Source organism: Lissotriton vulgaris, chromosome 5 (assembly GCF_964263255.1).
Source record: "Lissotriton vulgaris chromosome 5, aLisVul1.2, whole genome shotgun sequence".
NCBI classification, from domain to species: Eukaryota; Metazoa; Chordata; class Amphibia; order Caudata; family Salamandridae; genus Lissotriton; species Lissotriton vulgaris.
The window spans coordinates 348,052,682-348,073,881 of record NC_141693.1 but is presented as its reverse complement, the minus strand read 5'-3'; the positions used below and the strand labels follow the sequence as shown (position 1 = coordinate 348,073,881).

Genomic DNA, 21,200 nt, shown 5'->3' with positions numbered 1-21,200 from the left:
TGCTGGATTCCTGCTTACAGAAACCGTTCCAGAGAGTAGGCCTTCTCCTACATCCCTCCCAAACGACCCACTGCACATCAGAGCCTCCTCTTGTAGATTTCAGCAAGAAGCTGAACACCTGGCTCTTCCATTAATCCAACCCCGCCTGTGGCGAGGCTAGTCGCACATCTGACCAGCACCAGGATTATTATTATTATTATTATTAATGAGCATTTATTGAGCACATGGCTACCCTTAGGCATCACAGCGCTAGCGGCAGAACAGGTGAAAGTAGACGGCTAGCAATTACTCTTAGGAATAGCCAGGTTTTTAGACCCTTCCGGAGGTAGGGTGGGACGTTTCTAAACGTAGTTTGAGAGGGAGGGTAGTCCACAATCTGGATATGTTTTAGGAAAAGGACAACCTATTGATTTTTGGGATGCTGGCTAGATTTAAATTCTCTGAGCGGAGAGACTTCTTAGGAAGGTACGCTGTAATCAGAGACTGGTTGATGCGAGGGCCTGTGCCCATAAGGGTCTTGTGAGCAGTACATAAGGCCTTGAAGGAAATCCTCTCCTCAATTGGCAACAAGTGTAAGGTTTTCAGGCTGGGCCTGGCTGACTGCATTCTACAAGAGCCAGTCAGAAGTTGTGCGGCACATTCTGTGCCACCTGAAACTTCCTTAGTGTAGATTTTGGAGCTTACAGGTACAGTGAGTTACAATAGTCCAGGCACAAAAGAATCGGGGCCTAGACGACGACTCTTTACCTCCATGGGCTGGAGGGGGAAGACTTTCCGCAGCATTCCGAGGATGCCGTGCCAGACCCCTGACACTGCCACTGCTTGCTGGTCAAATTTGAGAGATTTATCCAGCCACACGCCGGATACTCTTAGACTCTAAAAAAAATTCTCATAACATAACCTGTTTAATGTGATTGAAACTATTTTTTCCTGGTCTTCTTCATTTTGTACGTTGTACTATTATTTATTACTGTGTGTTTATTTTGCAGTTTTGTAAAGTGACGTCTGGTATTTTTTAATGTTATTGATCAATTTTAAGAGGTGGAAATGACCAGACATACCTTATGTTTTTCAGCTACCAAGGGCCCACGTGATACATGTGCCCCAGACCAGTTTATCTGCGTTTCTTCACGCACCTGCATTCCTGCCAGCTACCAGTGTGACGACGAGGCAGACTGCGAAGACCGCTCTGATGAATTTGGCTGCCGTAAGTTATCACTGAAAATGATTCCTAAAGTTGGATCTCTTTGTCTTTGTGAAAAGGGACCATTTTTGAGTTCAAATCTCTGCCTATGGCCAGCAGGGCTAGTTCTTTGTGACTGCTTCTTCGCATGTCTGAAACCAGATATGGTTTTCTGTTACTGTTTGGGGTCGGTATGCAGCTGCCCTGATTCTACAAGTTACATTTTGGCCTAATGTACCAGTCATGGGTCTTGTACTGAAGGCCCAGATTGACATACTAGAATTGAGGTTCAGCATGCCTCTACGTATGTGTACCGTTCCTCTATTCACCAGCCCTGAGCTCCTCTTCTACAATGTTTTATTCCTGTTCTCTTCTGTTCCATTGCCCTATCAACTATTCTCTACCACTAGATAGTGTTTGCCTTGGCCCTACCTTAGCTATGCTCTCTATTTCTTAAATAATGACTCACTGTCCATCATGCCCTCCAGTTTGATGAGGTCAAAGGAGAGCTGGGACACAAGTGTCATGGTTGTTTCCTCTGTCAGTCTCTATCCAGTTCCCATCTGTCTACATGCTCCAGTCTTCCATGTAGACTTGTTGCTCAGGTGGCGATACAGCCTCAAGGCATGATGCATTGAACTGACCTGTGTGTAGACACTCAGGTTCACGTTGCAGTGACCCTTTTCACTCTGTGATCATTAGTTTGTACTTCATGTCAAAACAGCAAACTGTGAACCATCTAATGTTCAATTCTGCTTGTGCGTCAAAGCAGTACAAATCAAATGCTCCCTTTAGTGAAAGGAAACTGTTGAGTCTCTGGTATGACCTGCGTATCTTACAGCACAGTAATAATAATATAATGAATCCACATATAGCCATGTGAGTCAGAGACTCACCACTGAGCATTTAAGCAGATCACCTTGCCCCATTTTAAGTAGTCTAAGTAAAACTTCCAAAGTTTAAATATTCAATTAACCTAGTCAATGATACAGTGTCTCTAAAAATGGTCCATACTTTGTTTCCTCCCTGTATACAATACCTCTGAATTCTTCTTTCTGCTAGTTTAGAACTCTAATTCCATGTACATCTATAAACTCTGTCCATATTATGGTGCAGCCACATAACTGATTCCATCTATCTCACTGTTGCAGTATCCATATAAACCTTCTTTTGCCTTAATCTCACTCTAAAATTATTACTAACACCTCTTGCCACCATCCCTACAGGCTTCCAAGAATGATCATAATCTCCTATCTCTGCTTTTTGTATACAATCTCCCCTAGAGCATTGCTTCAAGTATGAGGAAATACAACTCACTTCCTCCCCCTTTGTCCATAGGTCCCTGTTTTCCCACAGCAGTCTCTCATTGCCCCTTCTAGTAGGTCTCATTTTGCCTCCACTCACGTCCCACTTTTTAATGCAACAATCTTTCACTGTGACCTCAAAATCCACTTCTCATGATGAGATCTTATTCTTTACCCTTAGAACCACCTTTTCTATCCATGCGGCCACTGTGGCTTCTTCATACATACCATCGCATGCCCCGGCGGTGAACTTGCATGAGTTGGAATAGTCTTTCCTTTACGACTCTTTTGAAACAGCGAGGCTGATGCTTGCTTTTTTCCAGCATAGTTTTTGACAAAAACTATCCAAGATGCCTCAGAAGTTTCCATCCCTTGTGACAGCGCTGTCATGAAAAACTATCATAGCAGGTAAACAAAATCCCTATTCTGATGAGATAATGCCATACCATCAGTAATACGTGTCCCTAAAGAGACATGATTGATCGCTGAATTATCTGCTTCATGTTTTTTAGAAAGTGATACACGTGGTCACAGATCATCAGTTTCTCATTCTTCCCAAACTCTCTCCTATATAGGATACTAGTTTATCTATTTTAATAAACTAATTTGGTCTTCTAAACTCATTTTATTCTCTCCTATGTACAGCTTTTAATTAGTAAGGTAGCTTATTTTCACCGTATTTTGTTTTACTCCTTCCTCAAATGCAAGCCTTTTTGTTTTCTGAAAACATAAGTTTCATTCCCAAATACTAGTTTTTCATTTTAGTAAATTATATTTAACACTGCCGTCATGTCACTGAAAACGAGATAGATGTCCAGATCTAGTCTCTCATTCTGTCCACAAAATCAAATGCCCTAGTAGTCTCACAAGTTCCACTACCTCTCATTTCCCAATACCCTTTCTTTTCCCTCATGCCCATCAACAACCTACCCAGCAAAGTCAGGAAATACTTGTTCAGAAACCTCCCAGAGCCTTGCCGTGACACACTCATCTGTCAAATAACTCATTTCCTTCCTACAAAACTGCAGCGTTCACACCATGATGAGCACCAACAACAAAAACCTCACCTAAGCAACAAATATTAATGTATCTTGAAAATAAAATAACCATGTTGAAAACCCTCACAGCCTTGGTTTTCCCCAGACTTTATCTCAAAAAGACGTGTGATCCACAAGACTGAAATGAGTAAAGCCTCTTTAAATCACCCATCCTCTGAACTATGCTCCTATTACTGAGGAAGGAATTCATGAAAATCCAGTTACCTTCACTTTTACCTACAGCAGTTATCAAACCCACCCAGATCACTTATCCAATTTATTGTGGCTAACATTACCGCGTCTGAGATAACCTCTGCTCCCAAAACCCCCCTGATATTTTCATTACCTGTTTCGAAAAGAAAACCTTCATTCATGCTGGTGCTGCTTCATGCAACAGCCCTTCAGATTGTTTGTACCAAAGTCAGCACCCACATGTGATCATTTCATTCCCATCTACCTAGAAACCTTATCTACAGTCGTAACAAAATTAACTTGGCACTGTGTATGACTCCGCCTTTTTGGTGATAGTGCTCATGGGCATCGACTCCATTGTGAGATTGTTTTTTTCAGCCATTGGGTTCAGATGTCAATTGATGCACTTCAGTACCGTTTCTCTGGTTCCCTTCGATGCGCAATTCACTACCCTCGACAGTATTGTTTCTCGATTGTGTTTCTCATTCTCCGCGTATCGTTTGAACCAAAAATCTTCAATCGGAAAACTCATGGAGGGCAATTAGGCCTACCAGCGCCGGGCTCTCTAGCACTCAAAGTAACATTCAAGCTTTTTTTAAAAATGTTTATTAGCTTTTCAATAAATATGGTAAGTTACATGAAAATACAACTCAAAGAGCAATGTAAACAAACACCTCACCCACCCCACTGGCATATCAGATGACAATACATTGTTTATGTAGTGAATCCTGAGCGTCACAACCCCACATGAGTGGTACAGCATAAGACAAGTATAGGATGGAGTCCCAATTCCTTTTGGACGCAAGGCCTCGGGTAGCTCTTTGGCATAGATCCTCAGCTGATCTCTACAGTAAAGTAGATCGCCAATCCATTTTTTAACAGTAGGTGTTTTTTTTCCCCCCCAGCACTGCGCTACAGCCCTTTTAGCTAACAGGGCTGCAAGGTTTTAGACTTTTCACACACCCTAAGAGACAGATCTCCGGAGCACAGCGCACTGGTTCCAGCACATTATCAGTGAGCACATTTACCACTCTGTACCAAAATGCAAATACACCTGCACACATCCTTGCCCGATGAACAAATTGCCATCTGTCTGCCCACATCTCATGCAGCTAGCAGTCTCACACAGGCCATACCTACAAAGTTGCAGTGGGGCATAATATAACTGGTGCAAATACCTAAAGTGGAATATGCAAAGATTAGAATTCGCCGTGAGGTGACCCGTGAGCTCACAGCAGGACTTCCATTGTTCAAGTGTTAATGTGTACCCCAGCGCAATATTTCATCTAACATACGAGGGGTGTTCTCCTGCTCTTGCAGGGAGGCGTTATATAGCTTGGTGATCAGACCCTTTCTCTCTTTCCCTGACCGCACCGCCTTCAGGATTTTAGGTTCCTTTGGGTAGTTCGGGTAAATGGCTCTAACTGCCTGCCTAACTCTGATATATACGAAACCCAGCATAAAAACACTGCTCCAGCCTCCCTGTACATCCTGTAACGAACAAAACTGACCTATTTATAAAGGTCCCCCATCTGGGTGATTCCGACAGCCGCCAACTTACACAGTGAGGATGCGCAGACAGTGGCAGCGACGGGGCATATAGATAGGGAAGTTGTGTTCTTTTGGCTAGAGTCCTCCAGGCCTATGCAGTGCATTGCACCGGGTTAATTTCAGTCCTGGGGCCTCCCACACCTCCCGAAAGAGTTGCCGCGGACAGCGGCAATGGGAGAACAGCATGTGATTCTATAGCAATGTGAGGCAGAAATCGCTGTGGAAAGTACCAATAATGCGCAAACTGCAACTGCGTACATAGATAGTATAATTGTATGTCAGGAGCCTCAAAGCCTCCGCGGTTGAATGGCTGCACCAAAGTATCCTAGCTGCATCTGGTCTTCTTACAGCCCCACACAAATGTAAGTAATGCAGACTGAAGTGTCTTGAATAACACAATATTCACCTTAATAGGGATATTTACAAAGAGATAAAGCAACATGGGCAAAAAAGTAATTTTTGTAACCGCTATTCAATCAGCAAGCGAAAGAGGTAAGCGCGCCCATCGCTCCACCTGCTCAGTAATTCGCATGATAGCTCTACCATAGTTTTCAGAGATGACCCAATCAGGAACTCTGTGTAACCATATCCCCAGATACTTCACCGGATCCTGAGTCCATGTCAGCGGGAAGACTAGTGCTACTTCCTTCATGCCACCTGTTAGTGGGAACACCATTGACTTTGCCCAAATCATCCCTAAGCCAGAGTATCTTTCAAATTTGACGTACTCCCGGAGCAGTTCCAATTAAAAAAATAAAAATAAACTGGTAGGCTCGCGAACATACAGGAGCATGTCATCGGCATACGGCGAGACCACCAGTGGTCGCTGCTAAAAGCGCAATGCCCCGCCGCATGCCGCTGGCGCAATTACACGCCACAGGCTCCAGTGCCAATGCGAAAAGCATCGGTGACAGGGAGCACCCCTGACGCTGCCTCTTTGCTATAGGAAAGGCCAATGACACCCTCCCATTAACACGCACTCCAGCTACGGGATCGATATACAGCACCTTAATCCACTAGTGAAACTGTGGATGGCCCACCCTAGTTGAAACAGTGCACATATAGTCCCGCTGAAGGGAATCAAACGCCTTTGCAGCGTCGAGGAGCACAGCCACGGCTTGGAAGTCGGGGTCAAAATAATGTAGAGTAGAGAACACTGTACGTAAGTTGTGTGCCGTAGACCTGACAGTCACAAAACCAGACTGGTCCAGAAGGACCAGGAGAGGAACTAGCGGCTGAAGCCTGTTGGTTATAATTTTTGCCATTATCTTGGCATCTATAATATTAATTGAAAGATGCCTATTGGAATTGCCCCCATTGGCAGTCTTGCCAGGCTACAAAAGTGTCACCAAAAGGGCTTCTTTGAAGGTGGGTGGTAGTTTCCCCTCTTCATACGCCTCCACATACATCTTAAGAAGCCTAAGAGCAAGATCTTCTATATAAGCCTTATAAAACTTGCTGGGGAGCCCGTCCAGTCCCGCAGCTTTACATGTGCGAAGTGACATAATGGCCAGTTAAACGTCCTCAATATCAAATGGCTGTGTAAGATATTCCCCTTGCCCCTGGGAGAGCCACCTCAGTGCAACATCATCCAGATAGGAGTGTAAATCCGCTGTCGGCACTGTGCCTCTAGCTGCATAGAATTTGGTGTAGAAGCTGAGGACTATCTCACTAATCTCGGGAGATGTGTAGTGTGCAGCCCCATCGTCATCCAATAACTCAGTGATACATTCCTGACTGCGTGGCGCTGGCAATTTCTGAGCCAGAGCAGGGCCCAGGCGACCCCCTCCCCATAATAGCGAGCTGTACTGCATCTGAATTTGTGTATGAGCTCTTGGTCGACCGTATCATTATGCTCTGTAACATGGTCCCTTATTGCAGCTAACGTTGCTGGAGAAGGGTTATTCTCATACTCACGCTCAAGAGAGTCAGCTGCTAATTTATGTATCCTACGTCTGAGGTCCCGCAACACTCCTGCCTGTGCCCTTATTCAAGTTTCCCTAATAGTCACCTTAAATGCCTCAAACAGCACTCCGGCACTTCCAACAGAGCCATCATTCTCCCGAAAATAATAACAAATTGCCTCCCCAATAGTCTGTTTAAAAACTGGATCGGTGAGTGAGGCCTGCTGTAGACGCCATACAAAGAGTGGCCTCTCACATGTAGGCACCTGCAGCTCAAGAACCACCGGGGAGTGGTCCGAGAGTGTCAAATCATGTGACTGACCCTCACCACCCAAGTACAGACAACCTCGGTAACGAGACAGAAATCTATGCTGGACTACGTTCCATGTAAAGAGGAGATAAAGGTGCTTTCCTTCACCCCAGGGTGACTAAGTCGCCAGACGTCATGCAGATTACCTGCATCCAAGATCCCACAGCAACGCCTCAGAAGCCTGCTTAAGCCTCACTGCACCGCTACTCACTCGATCCAGGACCACATCCAGACACACATTAAAGTCGCCTCCTCAGAGTGTCTCAACCAGAGGAAACCGGCTGCTTTGTAAAGCGCTCTGATATCTGCAAAGATCTTGTTCGCGCTATATAAAACTTTCAAAATAAATAAACAAAATAAAATAAACCCGGAGATACGACGCCATACATCTGCAAAAAAGGAAGGATCGTCAAAATTCAGCCCATACACATTGACCAGTTAACACTTATACCACCCAATTGACCATATACCATTACCACTTTCCCATGCACGTCCGTTTCGGCCTGAATAAGAGTAAATGGGACCCCCTTTTTAACAAGGATCATTACCCCCCGTGAGTATGAAGAGTAGGAGGAAGCAATTCTAACCCCTTCCCAGCATGCACCCACTGTTTGTTCCGAGGTCTTGGTGAGGTGCGTCTCTTGGAGAAAGGCCACTTGCACGTACAACCTTTCTAAATAGGCTATTACTGATCGGATTTTCTTGGGGGTTTTAAGTCCCTGCACATTGCAGGTCAGTAACTTCACTCTACCACTCATTCAGTTCATGCACTGGAGACTTAAGACAAAGACAATAGAATCCAACGCATGTGTCCATAATTACATGATACAACTTAGCTTCAGATTCACAATACAAAAGTAATGCCGGTGCACCCTCCCCCTCCCCAGTAACAATCCCCCCCCCCCCCCAACCTCCACCCACTTCAGCATCCCCAATTCGCCAAAGCCATCCCTTCATAACTGAACCCTTCTCCAACAAAGACCAAAAGAGAAATTTGCTTGTGGGGTATACCCAATTCGGGGGGGGGCATCGGAACGCTACTAACCTCCCATCGAGTAGGAGGTTGCTGAGCAGGTCTATTAACTGTGCCTACATTATTACACCCCGCCGTATCAGCGCTTATCCTGGCATGTGCCACTGTAATTAGGGAATACCTTAGGACCAGTCTGCAGATGAGCTAAACATAACCTCAAATATCAACAAGAGAGAGAGGGAATCTAAGGAGCACTCTTGGTCTCCCAGTTCAAACTTGATTAATTAGAAAGCCCTCACTCACCAACCTAGTTGGTGACATGTTTCATCATCGGGCCCCACCAGGAAGGCCGAGTGCCTCCCCGGTGTGCTTCAACGCAAGAATTACTGCGGAGCAGGTTAGTGTCTGAGTGACAAGTGAAAGCGATTGTGCAGTGGTTTAAAAATGTCCAGATTGTGTCCAAAAATAATTTTATTCGTTGGCCAACCAGACACGAGTAAAAATAAAGTGAGAGATGTATGAGCTGGATAGATTGATCAGCTATCTCAGTGTGCATGGTCAACACGTTTCTGCCTATATCATGCTAATGGCTAGGCATTTTTCAGGACCAAAGTGTGAATCTCAGCGGTATGAGCGCCCTAGGCCCACCCTAACCATGAGGTCCAAAGTGTGAAAAGAATCAAAATGTATAGTAACCTGCTGTTACTGAGGAATCCTTCCTATTTGGAGGTACCAAAATATATATATGTGGTGTAACAATGAATCACACTATGGGTCTCGGAAGGGGGGGTGGTGGCTAATAGGCACACCGCCGGCAAAGCCAAGCACCCGCTCTGTACCTGTTGCATCCCTTAATAACTGGACCCTGTCTTCAACATAACATGACAAGAATGAGTGCATTATACGACCATGAATAAAATGGAGATAGTGTGCCACATCAAAGAACCAATCCACCCCCCTACTGCTCCTTCCCGTGCACTGCTGGATTCTCGCCGCCTTCGCTTCAACTGTTTAGCGTGCTCTAGGGCTGCCTTGGGATTAGAAATGTTTTTAGTCTCCATCAGGGGCCTATCCGCAAATGAGTGTGATACAACATTGAATAAGCAACCCCCTCAGCTTGCAGTAATTTTTTCACAGCCCCAAATTCCCTTCTAGCTGCCTGCACAGCCACTGTGAAATCAGGGAGAAGGCCAGTGCGTTGCCCAGATGCATAATGTCGCCTTTGTCCCTGGCCATACGCATTATAGTGTCATGATCCCTGTAGTTTAATAGTCTCGCTATTATTGGGCGAGGAGTGGCTCCCGGGATAGGTTGTGCTGCAAGAGAGCGGTTGGCCCGCTCAATAATAAACATGTTAGACAGTTGCTCAGTGCCAAAAATTTCTTTGATTAGGTTTTCTACGAAGGTCTCCATCTTTCCCACATTGGTGGATTCCGGCATCCCCGTAATTCTGATGGTATTGCGCCAGGACCGCAATTCTAGGTCCTCATTCTTGGCCTGAATGAGGGCCAGCACCTTCTCCATGTTGAGCGTCTTACCAGTGACTTCTCCCAGGCCATCTTCCAACACAGACATCCACTGTTCAAACTCTCCCATACGGGTGTTTTGTTTTTCTAGCTGTGAATACATTTGATTGACTGCCGCCATCGTGCCCTCAGTGGATTGAAGGCTGCGCTGCATTGCCAGGAGCGTGGTCTCGAGTGTGGGAGTGGTGTCACTTTGGGCATCCGTCTCTGAGTCTGAGGCCGCTTTCTGAGATGTTTTCACAGGCTTAAGTGCCTCGAAAGTGAGGCAAGGCTGGGATTTATCAGTTCTCCCCATGACAGCTCCTGCCCGGCGCGCTTCAGACCCCGTTGATAAACGAGCACCCCAGGCACTAAGAAGCACATACACTGCAGTCCCACACCAGCTCTGAGGCATATGAAGAAAAAATAACCAGGAGTGGAGCCACCAGCACTCCAAGCCGAGGGAAGCCACTCAAACAAGCGCAACCAGAAGGGGGCAGGAACAGCATAGACTAGGATTACTCATAGGCCCAAAGTAGAGCAAAGCCCAAGCCACATGGAACCCGCAGCACCCTCCACACAGGGCTCCGCCGTGCAGGCGAAGGGTTGCAGGGAGACGTCAAGCACACACCCTCACAGTTTATCAAAATGTAGTACCAGGACAAATAGTTTTTTTTTGTTTTTGAAAATCTGTTTATTAGCATAGTAGTTAAAGCAGTTACATAAATTTCCAAGTCCCGGAAAGCAGAGTAAAACATGTATGTGCCTGCTTAAAACATATATTTGCATTATCATTTTGATTTTACATTTTGTGGCGATCGTAACTGTCACATATATTTGCATTACCATTTTGATTTTACATTTTGTGGCGATCGTAACTGTCGCAACGAAACAAACCCCGGCATGTTCAAACCCTCCCACCACCCTCGATCAACCCACCCGACACTCTCCTGACAGGTATCTAATTGAATAAATTGGATGAACATTCATCTGGGTCACTCCAGGTATTATAACATGTAACTTCTTCTCACTGTACACATAGACGGTGCGAGGCCACAGGGCAGCATGTGGGCGCTCCCCCTCCCATAGTTATGCATCCCAGCCAGGAACAGTGCATGCTCGTCCGGCTCCGGACATATTTATTCCACATTCGGTGTGTCACTGGTATCCCCCTCATCTCCATCGTCTCCAGTCTCAAACGCTCCCAGAGTGACAAACCAGTCCAACGAGATCGGTTTTTTCCGAAGACCTCTGTATTCTTCGCGCTGCAGTGCTTCTCCCTCTGCCTTACCCCAGCGCACTACTTCCGCCTTCCATAAGTCAGGGTTGGGTGGCTTGGGTGACTTCCACCTCATCGTGATTGCTCGCTTCGCTAATAATAGGGCCAGGTCTGCAAAGCGCGACGCCACTGTCCTATTGCGTTGGGAGGGCCCCAGCCCCAATAGAGTGCCTTCTAGTGTAGGGGATCGGGACAGAGCCCCTGCGCTCTCAAGCGATGCATGGACCGTGGTCCAATAGTATCCTAGCTTGGGGCATTGCCACAGCATGTGCATCAGTGATGCGTCTTCGGTGTCGCAGCGGGGGCAATTGCTTTTCGCATCGGGGAACATCGTATGTATGCGGTGCGGGGTCAGGTAGGCTCTATGCAGCAGCATTAATTGAATGAATTTGAACTTGGGGTTCCTAGCCACCTTCTTGGGAAATTGCAGGACTCGGTCCCATTCTTTGTCCCTCAGAGGCCTACCAATATCCTCCTCCCATGTCTCCCTAAGCTGCGAGAGAGAGAACGCTCTCCCTTCTCGGATGCCAGCAGTAAGCCATCTCGTCAGGTGTGCACCCGATCCCATTAGGTAGTGCATCTTGGTGAGAGGGTTTGTGTCAGGTTCCTGGCCCTCAGGTGACCATTTGTGTGTGATATAATTACGGAGACCAGCGTGCAGCAGGAATGAGCCCCCAGGTACGCCCTGTGTGATTCTGAAGTCTTCAAAGGACAACAAGTGTCCTTCCGCAAACAGGTCGCCCACATGCGTTACTCCTTCTCCATGCCAGGTAGCTAGCGAGGTCGTCGTGAGAGTCCCTGTGCCCAATGGGATGCCCAAGAGAGGGATCGTGGGGGCATAAGATGACTTAGGGAAAGTGTATTTCAGTGCCTTCCTCCAATAAAGGATCGCCAATCTAAGAAGTGGTGGGGCATCTCTCGGCAAATCTGAGTTGGGCAGGAGCAGCGTGTGCAGTCTCCCCCTACCATGATCCTCTTCCGACATGTCGATCTCATGGAGATTGCGGCCAGCCACCCAGAAAGACAGCCATTGAAGCTGACACGCATAGTTGTAAGCTCTAAAGTCTGGCAAGCCCATACCACCAGCGTCGGAGGGGAGCTGTAACTTGGACAAACTTATACGTCTGCGGCCGTGTCCCCATACGAGCTCAGTGAGGAGAGTGTCAAGGGTCTTAAATGTCGCCGCCGGGATCAGGTACGGTAGGTTGGTGAAATGGTAGAGGAGACGGGGGAGCATCACCATCTTTGATATAGTTACTCTGCCGGGTATGGAAAGTGGCAGTGTCAACCAGAATTGTATCTGCGACTTCAGAGCTCTGATGGCCCTCCCAAGGTTACCGTCAATCATCAGTTCAGCTTCTCTATAGATTTGCATCCCCAGGTATCTAAAGGTGGTTTCCGCTATCTGGAACTCGTGTGGGGCGAAGGGCAGTGGAGTAGTCAGACCTGTGGCCGCAAATGTGAAGCCATAGGACTTGGATTCTCTTATGGTCAGACCAGAGATCGACCTAAAGTCCTCAAAGACCTGGGAAACCGGGCTCAGGTCTCCCCTCAAGTCTCGGAGATACAATATAATATCATCTGCGTAAGCAGACACAATATGTGTCGTCCCGTGTCTACGTATGCCATGGTGGGGAGCCATCGACCGAAGCCGACAGAGCATAGGTTCGAGGGCAAGGACAAAGAGGAGCGGGGATAGCGGACAGCCCTGCCTGGTGCCCCTCGCTATGGCTATAGGAGCCGATATATGGCCAGAGGTGCGCACTCTAGCCGTTGGGGCGGTATACAGCAATCTGACCCAGTCGAGGAATTCAGATGGTATCCCAAATCTGGACAGAGTGGCGAACATATAGTCCCATCTAAGGGAGTCAAACGCTTGTTTCAAGTCCAGAGATATGCAGCCCTCGGAGTGCACATCCCTTCCGTCTCCGAGCATTAGTTGGGCTAAGCGCCTAAAGTTCATGGCCGTGTTACGGCCCGGAATAAAACCACATTGATCCGGGTGGACCAGTTGCGGTACGTATTGCACGAGCCTTGCTGCCAGCACCTTGCTCAAAATCTTGGAGTCAGTATTGAGAAGGGATAATGGCCTATAGTCAGCCATCTGTAGCCCCTCTTTGGCAGGCTTCAATAGGGACGTGATCAATGCCTGCATTGAGGACTGTGGAAGGGACGTCGTCCGTAGGGCCTCTATATAAATAGCATGCAACCGCGGCACCAGAAGGTCTATGAATGTCGCATAAAAGTCAGCCGGTAGGCCATCTGTACCAGGGGATTTGCCCTTTGGAAGAGATCTTATCGCCTGCCTAATTTCGGCTATCGTAATGGTGCGCTTTAAATCTTTGGCCTGCCTCTCAGTGAGTTGAGGCAGAGTCAGGTCCCTCATGAAGTTCTCGAATGCATCCTCGGGTAGGGGCTGCGGGGGGCTGTAAAGTGTTGTGTAGTAGTCCCTAAACGCCGTGTTAATCCCGAGCTGGGTGTTAGTTGGGATGCCCGCCTGGTCCAGGATAGTCAGAATGGGATGGTGAATTGGGGAGTCACGTAGAAGACGAGCTAGAAGGGGACCAGCCCTATCCGCCAGTGTATGTTGCCTGTTCGTGTATTCTTTGTAGTCTAGGAGCCTCAGGTCTTCCAGCAGCTCCGCGTGCCTAATGTGAGCCTCCTGTAGTGGTGTGAAGGGTGCATTGGTGCCGGCTGCCTCATTTTCTAAGGGCGCAAGTGAGTTCTCCACTTCCTTCAGTTGAGCAATTACCTCTCGCTTCCTACCCATCCCAGTGGCCATTGCCGCCCCCCTCAGGCAAACTTTAAAAGCGTCCCACTCTACTAGCCGGGTGCTGGCTGTGTTGGCATTCGTGGAGAAGTAGGTAACTATAGCATCTGATAGGGAGGCCCGAAATACAGAGTCTTCAAGGAGATCTGGAGACAGTCTCCAAGTTGGGATGGGGGCCAGGCGCCTACCCCACTGCCAGATGAGTTCGACAGGGCTATGATCAGACAGGGTTTTCCCCATGTGTTGGGTCTGGATTATGGAATCCGCTAGGGAACGGGAGCAGAAAATGTGGTCGATTCTGGTGTGGAGCTGGTGGGGCGGGGAGAAAAAAGTATATTCCCTGTCTCGTGGATGTGCGCTGCGCCACACGTCTGCCAGGTCCCAGCCCCCAGACCATCTCTCAAGAGCCTCCGCCTGTTTCTTACTCTCAGCTGCCTGCAAAGGGGGATGTGACCTATCTAACGCAACATCAAGTACAGCATTAAAATCCCCACTAATCAACAAGTGGTGATCCGCCCAATCTGCAAGTACCCCATTTACTGTCATCAGGAACTCCGATTGATTTGAGTTCAGCGAGTACATACACCCAAATACAATAGCATCCCCGTCCAACAGCCCCCGCACAAATACATATCGTCCCTCATTATCTATTCTTTGCTCCAACATCTGGAAGGGAACAGAGCTGCGGAACCAGATCGCTGCCCCTCTTGAGAACGCAGAATAGGAGGTAGCAAAGAGCTGCCCCCTCCATTTCTTGCGCAGTTTCATGGTCTCAGCAGCATTCAAATGTGTCTCTTGTAGGCAAGCAATCTGTATCCCCCTGCGGTTAAGTTGGGCTAATATCCTATGGCGTTTCTGCACTGCCCCCATGCCACGCACGTTCCAAGTGCACATTTGGTATTTATTAAGCGGCCCCATTTCCATCTATGTGGTGCTGCCAGGTAAAACACCCGGGTACCCATGGTAGTTCAGTTCCATGTAAGGATGAGAGTGTCCTGTAACCCTGAATTCCCTGAACAGAAGGGTCCCCAGGCCAACGTGCCTGGGATCCAAACCAAGGCGCCCAACGGGGGCACAAGTCAGTTAAGGTTGTGTGCATTTCGGGGGTGACAGGCCACTGTCAATTGTCACTTGACGGCCTGTATCGGTTCAATAGCCCTCCATATCGTGGGCCCCTCCATGCAACCCACCACATACTATATAAGGAGGGGGGGGGAATAGTTATACGTTACCACCCGGAGGGGATCACACGTGCAGCAGCTTAGAACTCCTCCGCCATCTGGGCCGTGACCTTTGGAAAAAGTGGCAAGCTGTCAACCGATCCGGACACCTCGGTGGGGGTGTCAGTGGTGACTGTATGTCCATCTTCGATCGCTTCCGCGTCGTGTGCGGCTAGTGCCTCCTCTGTTAGCTGTTGACGCTGTGATGAGGACGGATGTCCGTCCACTCGGGTACTAGAAGGGTGCGGCTGCGCTGACGTACCATGTGAAGAGTGTTGTCCTGGGTCAGAAGCGTCACCCCGCTGATCCGGAGGGTTCCAGCGGTCTCCGCCGTGGCGATCTTCAAACGGGTCCTGTGAGGTCAGTGGCGTTAAAGTGACTTCCATCCATTCCTCTGCCTCTTCCGGTGAATCAAAGAAGTGGGATTTGTTGTCATGTATAATTTTGAGCCGTGCTGGGAACAGGAGTGCATATTTCATGTCTTTTTCCCTTAGTTTGCGTTTCACACCCATGAAGGTGGACCTGGCGCGCTGTACAGTAGGAGTGAAATCAGGATAGACTGAGATGTTCTTGTCTTCAAAACGTATTGGCGCCTTTTCCCTGGCCGCCCTTAGGACAGTGTCGCGATCTCTGTAATGAAGAAGGCGCGCGATCAGGGGACGAGGAGGCGCCCCGGGTTTTGGGGGGCGCGGTGGCATCCTATGTGCCCGCTCCACACTATATAGGGCAGTGAGGTCTTCCTGGCCCACTAACCGTCGCAGCCAGTCCTCCACAAACTGGGTAGGGTTCCTCCCCTCGCTTCTCTCCGGAATGCCTAGGATGCGGACGTTATTGCGGCGGGCCCGTCCTTCGGCATCGTCCACTCTATCCCACAGCTGTTTAAGCTGTTTCTCCACACCCTCCAACTTCGTGGAGTGTTGCGTCTGTTGTGGCACAAGGTCATTCAGTGTGATCTTCTGTTCCGCTACACGCTCTGCCAGCTTGTTATGGTCAGCCCTCAATAATGACAGGCCTGTCGCCATGCTGTCTATTCGTGTTTCCAGGGCTTCGCGCGTCGCGCGTATTTCATTGAGGATGAGGTCCAGCTTTGCGTCTTGGGATCCTCTTCCGGTCGGTGGGATGATGTCCACATTAGAGGAGGCCAGTGGGTCCTCAGAGCCCGTGGACTGCATGTCCGTTGCGGCTCCCCGGTCCTGAGTCCTGCCCCTGTGCTTGCCCATGGATCTCGTTAGCAGGGTGGCGCTGCACTGGGCACCTCCAAGTGCCGTTGCCTACTCTAGTGTCCAACAGAACGTAGTACCACGTTCACCGAGTGAACAGAATGCAGTGGTAAGGGAGGCAGAGATTATGCAGGCTCCATGCGCTCTGCGCTGTTGGTGGGGATTCTGTACGTCCAATGGTGGCCTAGCGGGCAGGTATGACCCCTGCGTCCAGAGTGCCAATGAAGAGGGACCGAGGGGCCCCGGGTAACATCAGTTGAGGCGCAGAACCCTAGCAGGAACACGACAGGCGGCCGTGCTGGAGTTATAAGGCCAGGCTTCAAGGCATGTGACGTGCTCCTGGACAGTGGGCCGGTGTCAGCAATCCGGGCTCTCGGGGTACGTTTGCCTCTCAGAAATGCGTCACTTCGATGTAGGATCTCACCTCTCATGCAAGGCGCCACAGTCCCAGTCCCGAGGGCAATGCACTGCTCGGATGTGCCTGTAAAATGGCACCGGCGAGAGGCACTGCGCCTCAGATCCGACGTGCTCAAGGGGGTCCGGGTAAAGTCTGGTTACTCCAGTATTGGAACTTTCATAGATTCCCATTGCTTGTATCATTCCCCGTCGTCGGAATGGGAGCCTCGGTAATAATATATATATATATATATACCTAGGTAAATACACCCTAATAGGTGTAAAAAAAAAGGTAAAAAATTAGGCCTAGGCCTCATTATCTTTTGCAGCCTATTGCTGTCATTATGTAAAAAGACCCAAAGTCCCCTTAGCAACCAATCAGATCAGCCTCACCCTGTAGAACCTTCCTGAGAAAGCTCAGAGCCTCAGATTTTCTACCGCTTCGTTGGTGACAGGGAGTCTCCTTAGAGCTCTGCTCTAACTTCAACTTGAGGTACTGTTTAAACAGTTTTCTTTAAGGATTTCTTTCAGCTTTGTCATGGCTGATAAGGAAAAGAAGAGCCTTTTCAGGTCTTGTGCCACTTGTGGCAAAAAGCGACTTTATACAGAGGATCAACATCAAGACTGTATTTACTGTCTATACCCAGACCATAAGGTCGATAAGTGTAGTATATGCAGGAGAATGTCTGTTAAAACCCTCCGTGATCGTGAAGGACGGCTGCTTCTGTGGCTCAGGAAGTTGGAAAGGAGGGAGGAAGTAGTGTCTGGTGATGAGGAAGATGCCAGATCAACATCTTCAAAGACTTCATTGAAGAGGGGCGGATCGTCTGTGGACACTTCAACTGAACCCCCCTTAAAGGCTGTGCGTGTGACCTCTGATAGGTCTGGCAAGCCAGGGCCTATCGAATCTCCTCACGTGAGTGTAAAGGAGAGGGAAAGGCAGGCACTGCAGGTGCAAAAGGCTAAACTGGATGAGAGCTCGGCTGGGCCTTCCCACCAGGTTAAAGTAGCCAAGTCCGTCAAAAAACCGACTGTAGAGGCTTCTACAGGGGTCAAGAAGGACTCTAAATCATCTGAGGTGATTTTGTCTCCTCAGTCGTCGACGAGCCATCCAGCGACGACGAGGACGACGACGAGAGCGTCGACGAGGACCTCGATGTCGATTCCGTCGACGAAGACTGGATCGACGACGGCGTCGTCGACGATGACCACGTCGACGGTGACCACCACGTCGACGAAGACCATCCCGTCGACGATGACTATTCCGTCGACGGTGGCAATCTCGATGACGACGATCCCGTCGACGAGGCCGGTGAGCCCGTCGACGACGACAGCTCCGTCGACGAGCCCGTCGACGATGGACCCGTCGACGATGACAGTTCCGTCGACGATCCCGTCGACGGTGAACCCGACGACGATGATGGTTCCGTCGACGATGCCGTCGACGGTGAAGGGACTCTCGTCGACGATGCCGTCGACGACGATTCAGAATATAGAAACGGTGGATTTGTTTTCAACGCCGTTGACGACAGGGGCGCCAGGGAACAACAGAAGGAGGAGGATAACCCCAGATATGACTTCTCCAAGGAAGGTACCATCATTACCTCCACCCCTTTTGTTGGATGAAGATGACTACTCAGAAGAGGAAAATGAGATGTATGGGGACGCTTACAGTCCATCACAATTGAATCTGAAATACCATGATTCGGATTTGGATGAGGAATATTATTATCAAAAGGAACAGCGGCCAGAGAGACAGGTTGCATACCAAGATACCCAACCACAGCAGGGCATGGTATCGATGCCTATAAGTCTTTTGACAGACTTGAGGGCTATGCTGGAGGAGTATAGGAGCAAGAAGGGGTCGCAACCTGTGGAAGGTCAAGCACAGGTTCAACCGCAGGTGGTGGCAGCGCAGTCAGTGCGGCCTGCACAGGAAGAACATGAGAGAGCATATCCTCCGCAAGTCCAAGTAGATACCTCGGATGAAGAGGAAACGGGGCAAAACCAAGATCAAGAGAGTGAATGGAACCAATATATTGCTCCGGATCCGGCTTCACCAGTGCCAGACCCGGTCGATTCGCCTCCGGCTGATGTAGGAGGTTTCTTCAGCCTGATGGAAAGAGCCACAGCGCGCTTTAAGTTAGCGATGCCGACAACATCTACAGATTGTTTTTTATACGATTTCAAAGAGGCATACCGTAAGGCCGTGCGCTCGATTCCCATTGTGGAGCACATATGGGAGGAAGGGAAGAAAGTGATGCAGACCCCAGCGACGGTCATTCCAACTCTTCCGCGCTTGGAGAAAAAATATAAAGCTCCAGATGACAGTCCCGCCTGTTTGATTGGACAACCTAGACCTGACTCGGTCATATCGCAGGCGGCACAGAAGAAATCGCGGAATCCTTCGGCCACCCTCACGACTCCGCCGGATAAGGAGGGTAGAAGGTTGGACAACGCTGGGAAGCGTTTTTCGTCGATGGCTAGCTTGCTGGTCAGAGCGGCGAACGCCTTGGCGATCCTAGCAAGGTACGACCGCCAGATGTGGAGTGATGTGGCACACTATGTGAATCTGCTAGCGGATGACCAGAAAGCGGAAGCACAGAAACTTCTGGAAGAGGGACAACGTTCCTCTTCGGAAATGATTGACTGCGCGATGGACATCGCCACCATCTCTTTCCGTGCCCTAGGCAGTGCAGCGGTTCTTCGGCGACAAGGATGGCTGAGAGCTACATACTTCCGGCCAGAGGTCCAGAATAGGATTTTGGATTTGCCCTTCGACGGGGACATGTTGTTTGGGAAACATGTCGACGATACCCTACAGGGTATAAAGAAGGACACAGAGACAGCAAGGGCTCTGGGGAACCTGCAATATAGAAAGACACCGTTCCGTGGAGCACGAGGAAGAGGTTTCTCTTCACCTAGAGGAGGTTATCAGCAACAGCGATATTCACAGCAGTCGCAGTCTTACAGGCCCCAGTACGGCAATCAATACTATCAGAGGCAGTCGCAATCCCAGTCTTTCTCTCGCCAGAACGCTCGTGGACGACAGGGGCGTCAGGGCAAGGACGCTGGCAAGCGTCAATAGCGGCCTCCCGACTCTGCCAACTGTTCCTCCGCTTCTGGGATCTCCAGTGGGCGGCAGGATATCACAACATCTGAGCAGCTGGGAAGAGATTACATCGGATCAGTGGGTATTAAATATCATCCGAAATGGGCATACTCTAGAATTCCAGGACTTTCCACCTACAAGAGCTCCCCACGCCGCTACTTCCAGCCATCTGAACCTTCTTCAAGAGGAAGCTCAACAAATGCTTCAAAAAGGGGCGATCCAGCGTGTTCCCCTATCACAAAGGGGAGAAGGTTTCTATTCCAGATTTTTTCTGATCCGAAAGACAAAACAAAAGTGGCGTCCTATCCTGGACTTGAGGGAGCTCAACACCTATCTCACGAAACTATCGTTTCGGATGATTTCACTCCAGGACATATTGCGCCTCTTGAACCCAGGCGACTACATGGCAACATTAGACCTGGAAGATGCCTATTTTCATATCCCGATCCATCCAGCTCACAGACGTTTCCTTCGCTTTACAGTAGGCAAGAGTCACTTCCAGTTCATGGTGCTCCCATTTGGATTAAAGTCCGCTCCTCGGATATTCACAAAGGTGCTGGCACCGGTAGCGGCATTTCTGAGAAGACAGTCGCTGGAAGTATTCCCGTACTTAGACGACTGGCTGCTGAAGGCCCCAAGCTTGCAAGAGGCATCGAAGGCAGTGGACAGGTGCTTGAACCTCTTTATTCATCTGGGTTTACAACTCAACAAGGAAAAGTCAGTTCTTCAGCCTGCAAGTACGGTGAAGTTCTTGGGAGCGATACTCAATACTCAGGAGTGCAAGGCCTTCCCATCGGAAGAGAGACAGATGAAACTCATATCGTCAGCCACCCGTTGCCAAAAGAGGAGTTGGATGACAGTCAGGATGTACAAATCTCTTCTAGGGTCGATTTCATCCTGTATTCAATTGATTCCGCATTGCAGACTGCGAATGCGCCCCCTGCAGGAGGGGCTGGACCTTCAGTGGAGACAAGTGGAAGGTTCGTTCGACGACAGGGTGGCGATAACCCAGCGGATGAAACGGTCGGTTTCATGGTGGATGGAAAGATCTCACCTCACTGTGGGACTCAGTTTCAAGGCTGCAAGGGCTCCTCAGGTCATTACCACGGACGCTTCTCTTCAAGGTTGGGGAGCGGTCATGCAAGACCTCCAGGTCAGTGGTCACTGGACTCAGGAAGAACGTCATCTACATATCAACGTTCTGGAGTTAAGAGCTATTCGACTGGCAATGTTGGCTTTCCTCC

General features: G+C 49.0%; 1 protein-coding gene across 19 annotated transcripts in view; it reads left to right on the top strand.

The window, feature by feature from the left end:
• Positions 1-21,200, top strand: part of HSPG2 (heparan sulfate proteoglycan 2) — a 936,289-nt gene that overhangs the window by 317,630 nt on the left and 597,459 nt on the right. For all 19 annotated transcript variants that reach the window (XM_086921606.1, XM_086921602.1, XM_086921600.1 and 16 more), the window contains one exon: positions 1,076-1,207. In XM_086921606.1, coding sequence (XP_086777732.1) covers positions 1,076-1,207 — 132 coding nt within the window. The remainder of the gene's footprint in view (positions 1-1,075; positions 1,208-21,200) is intronic.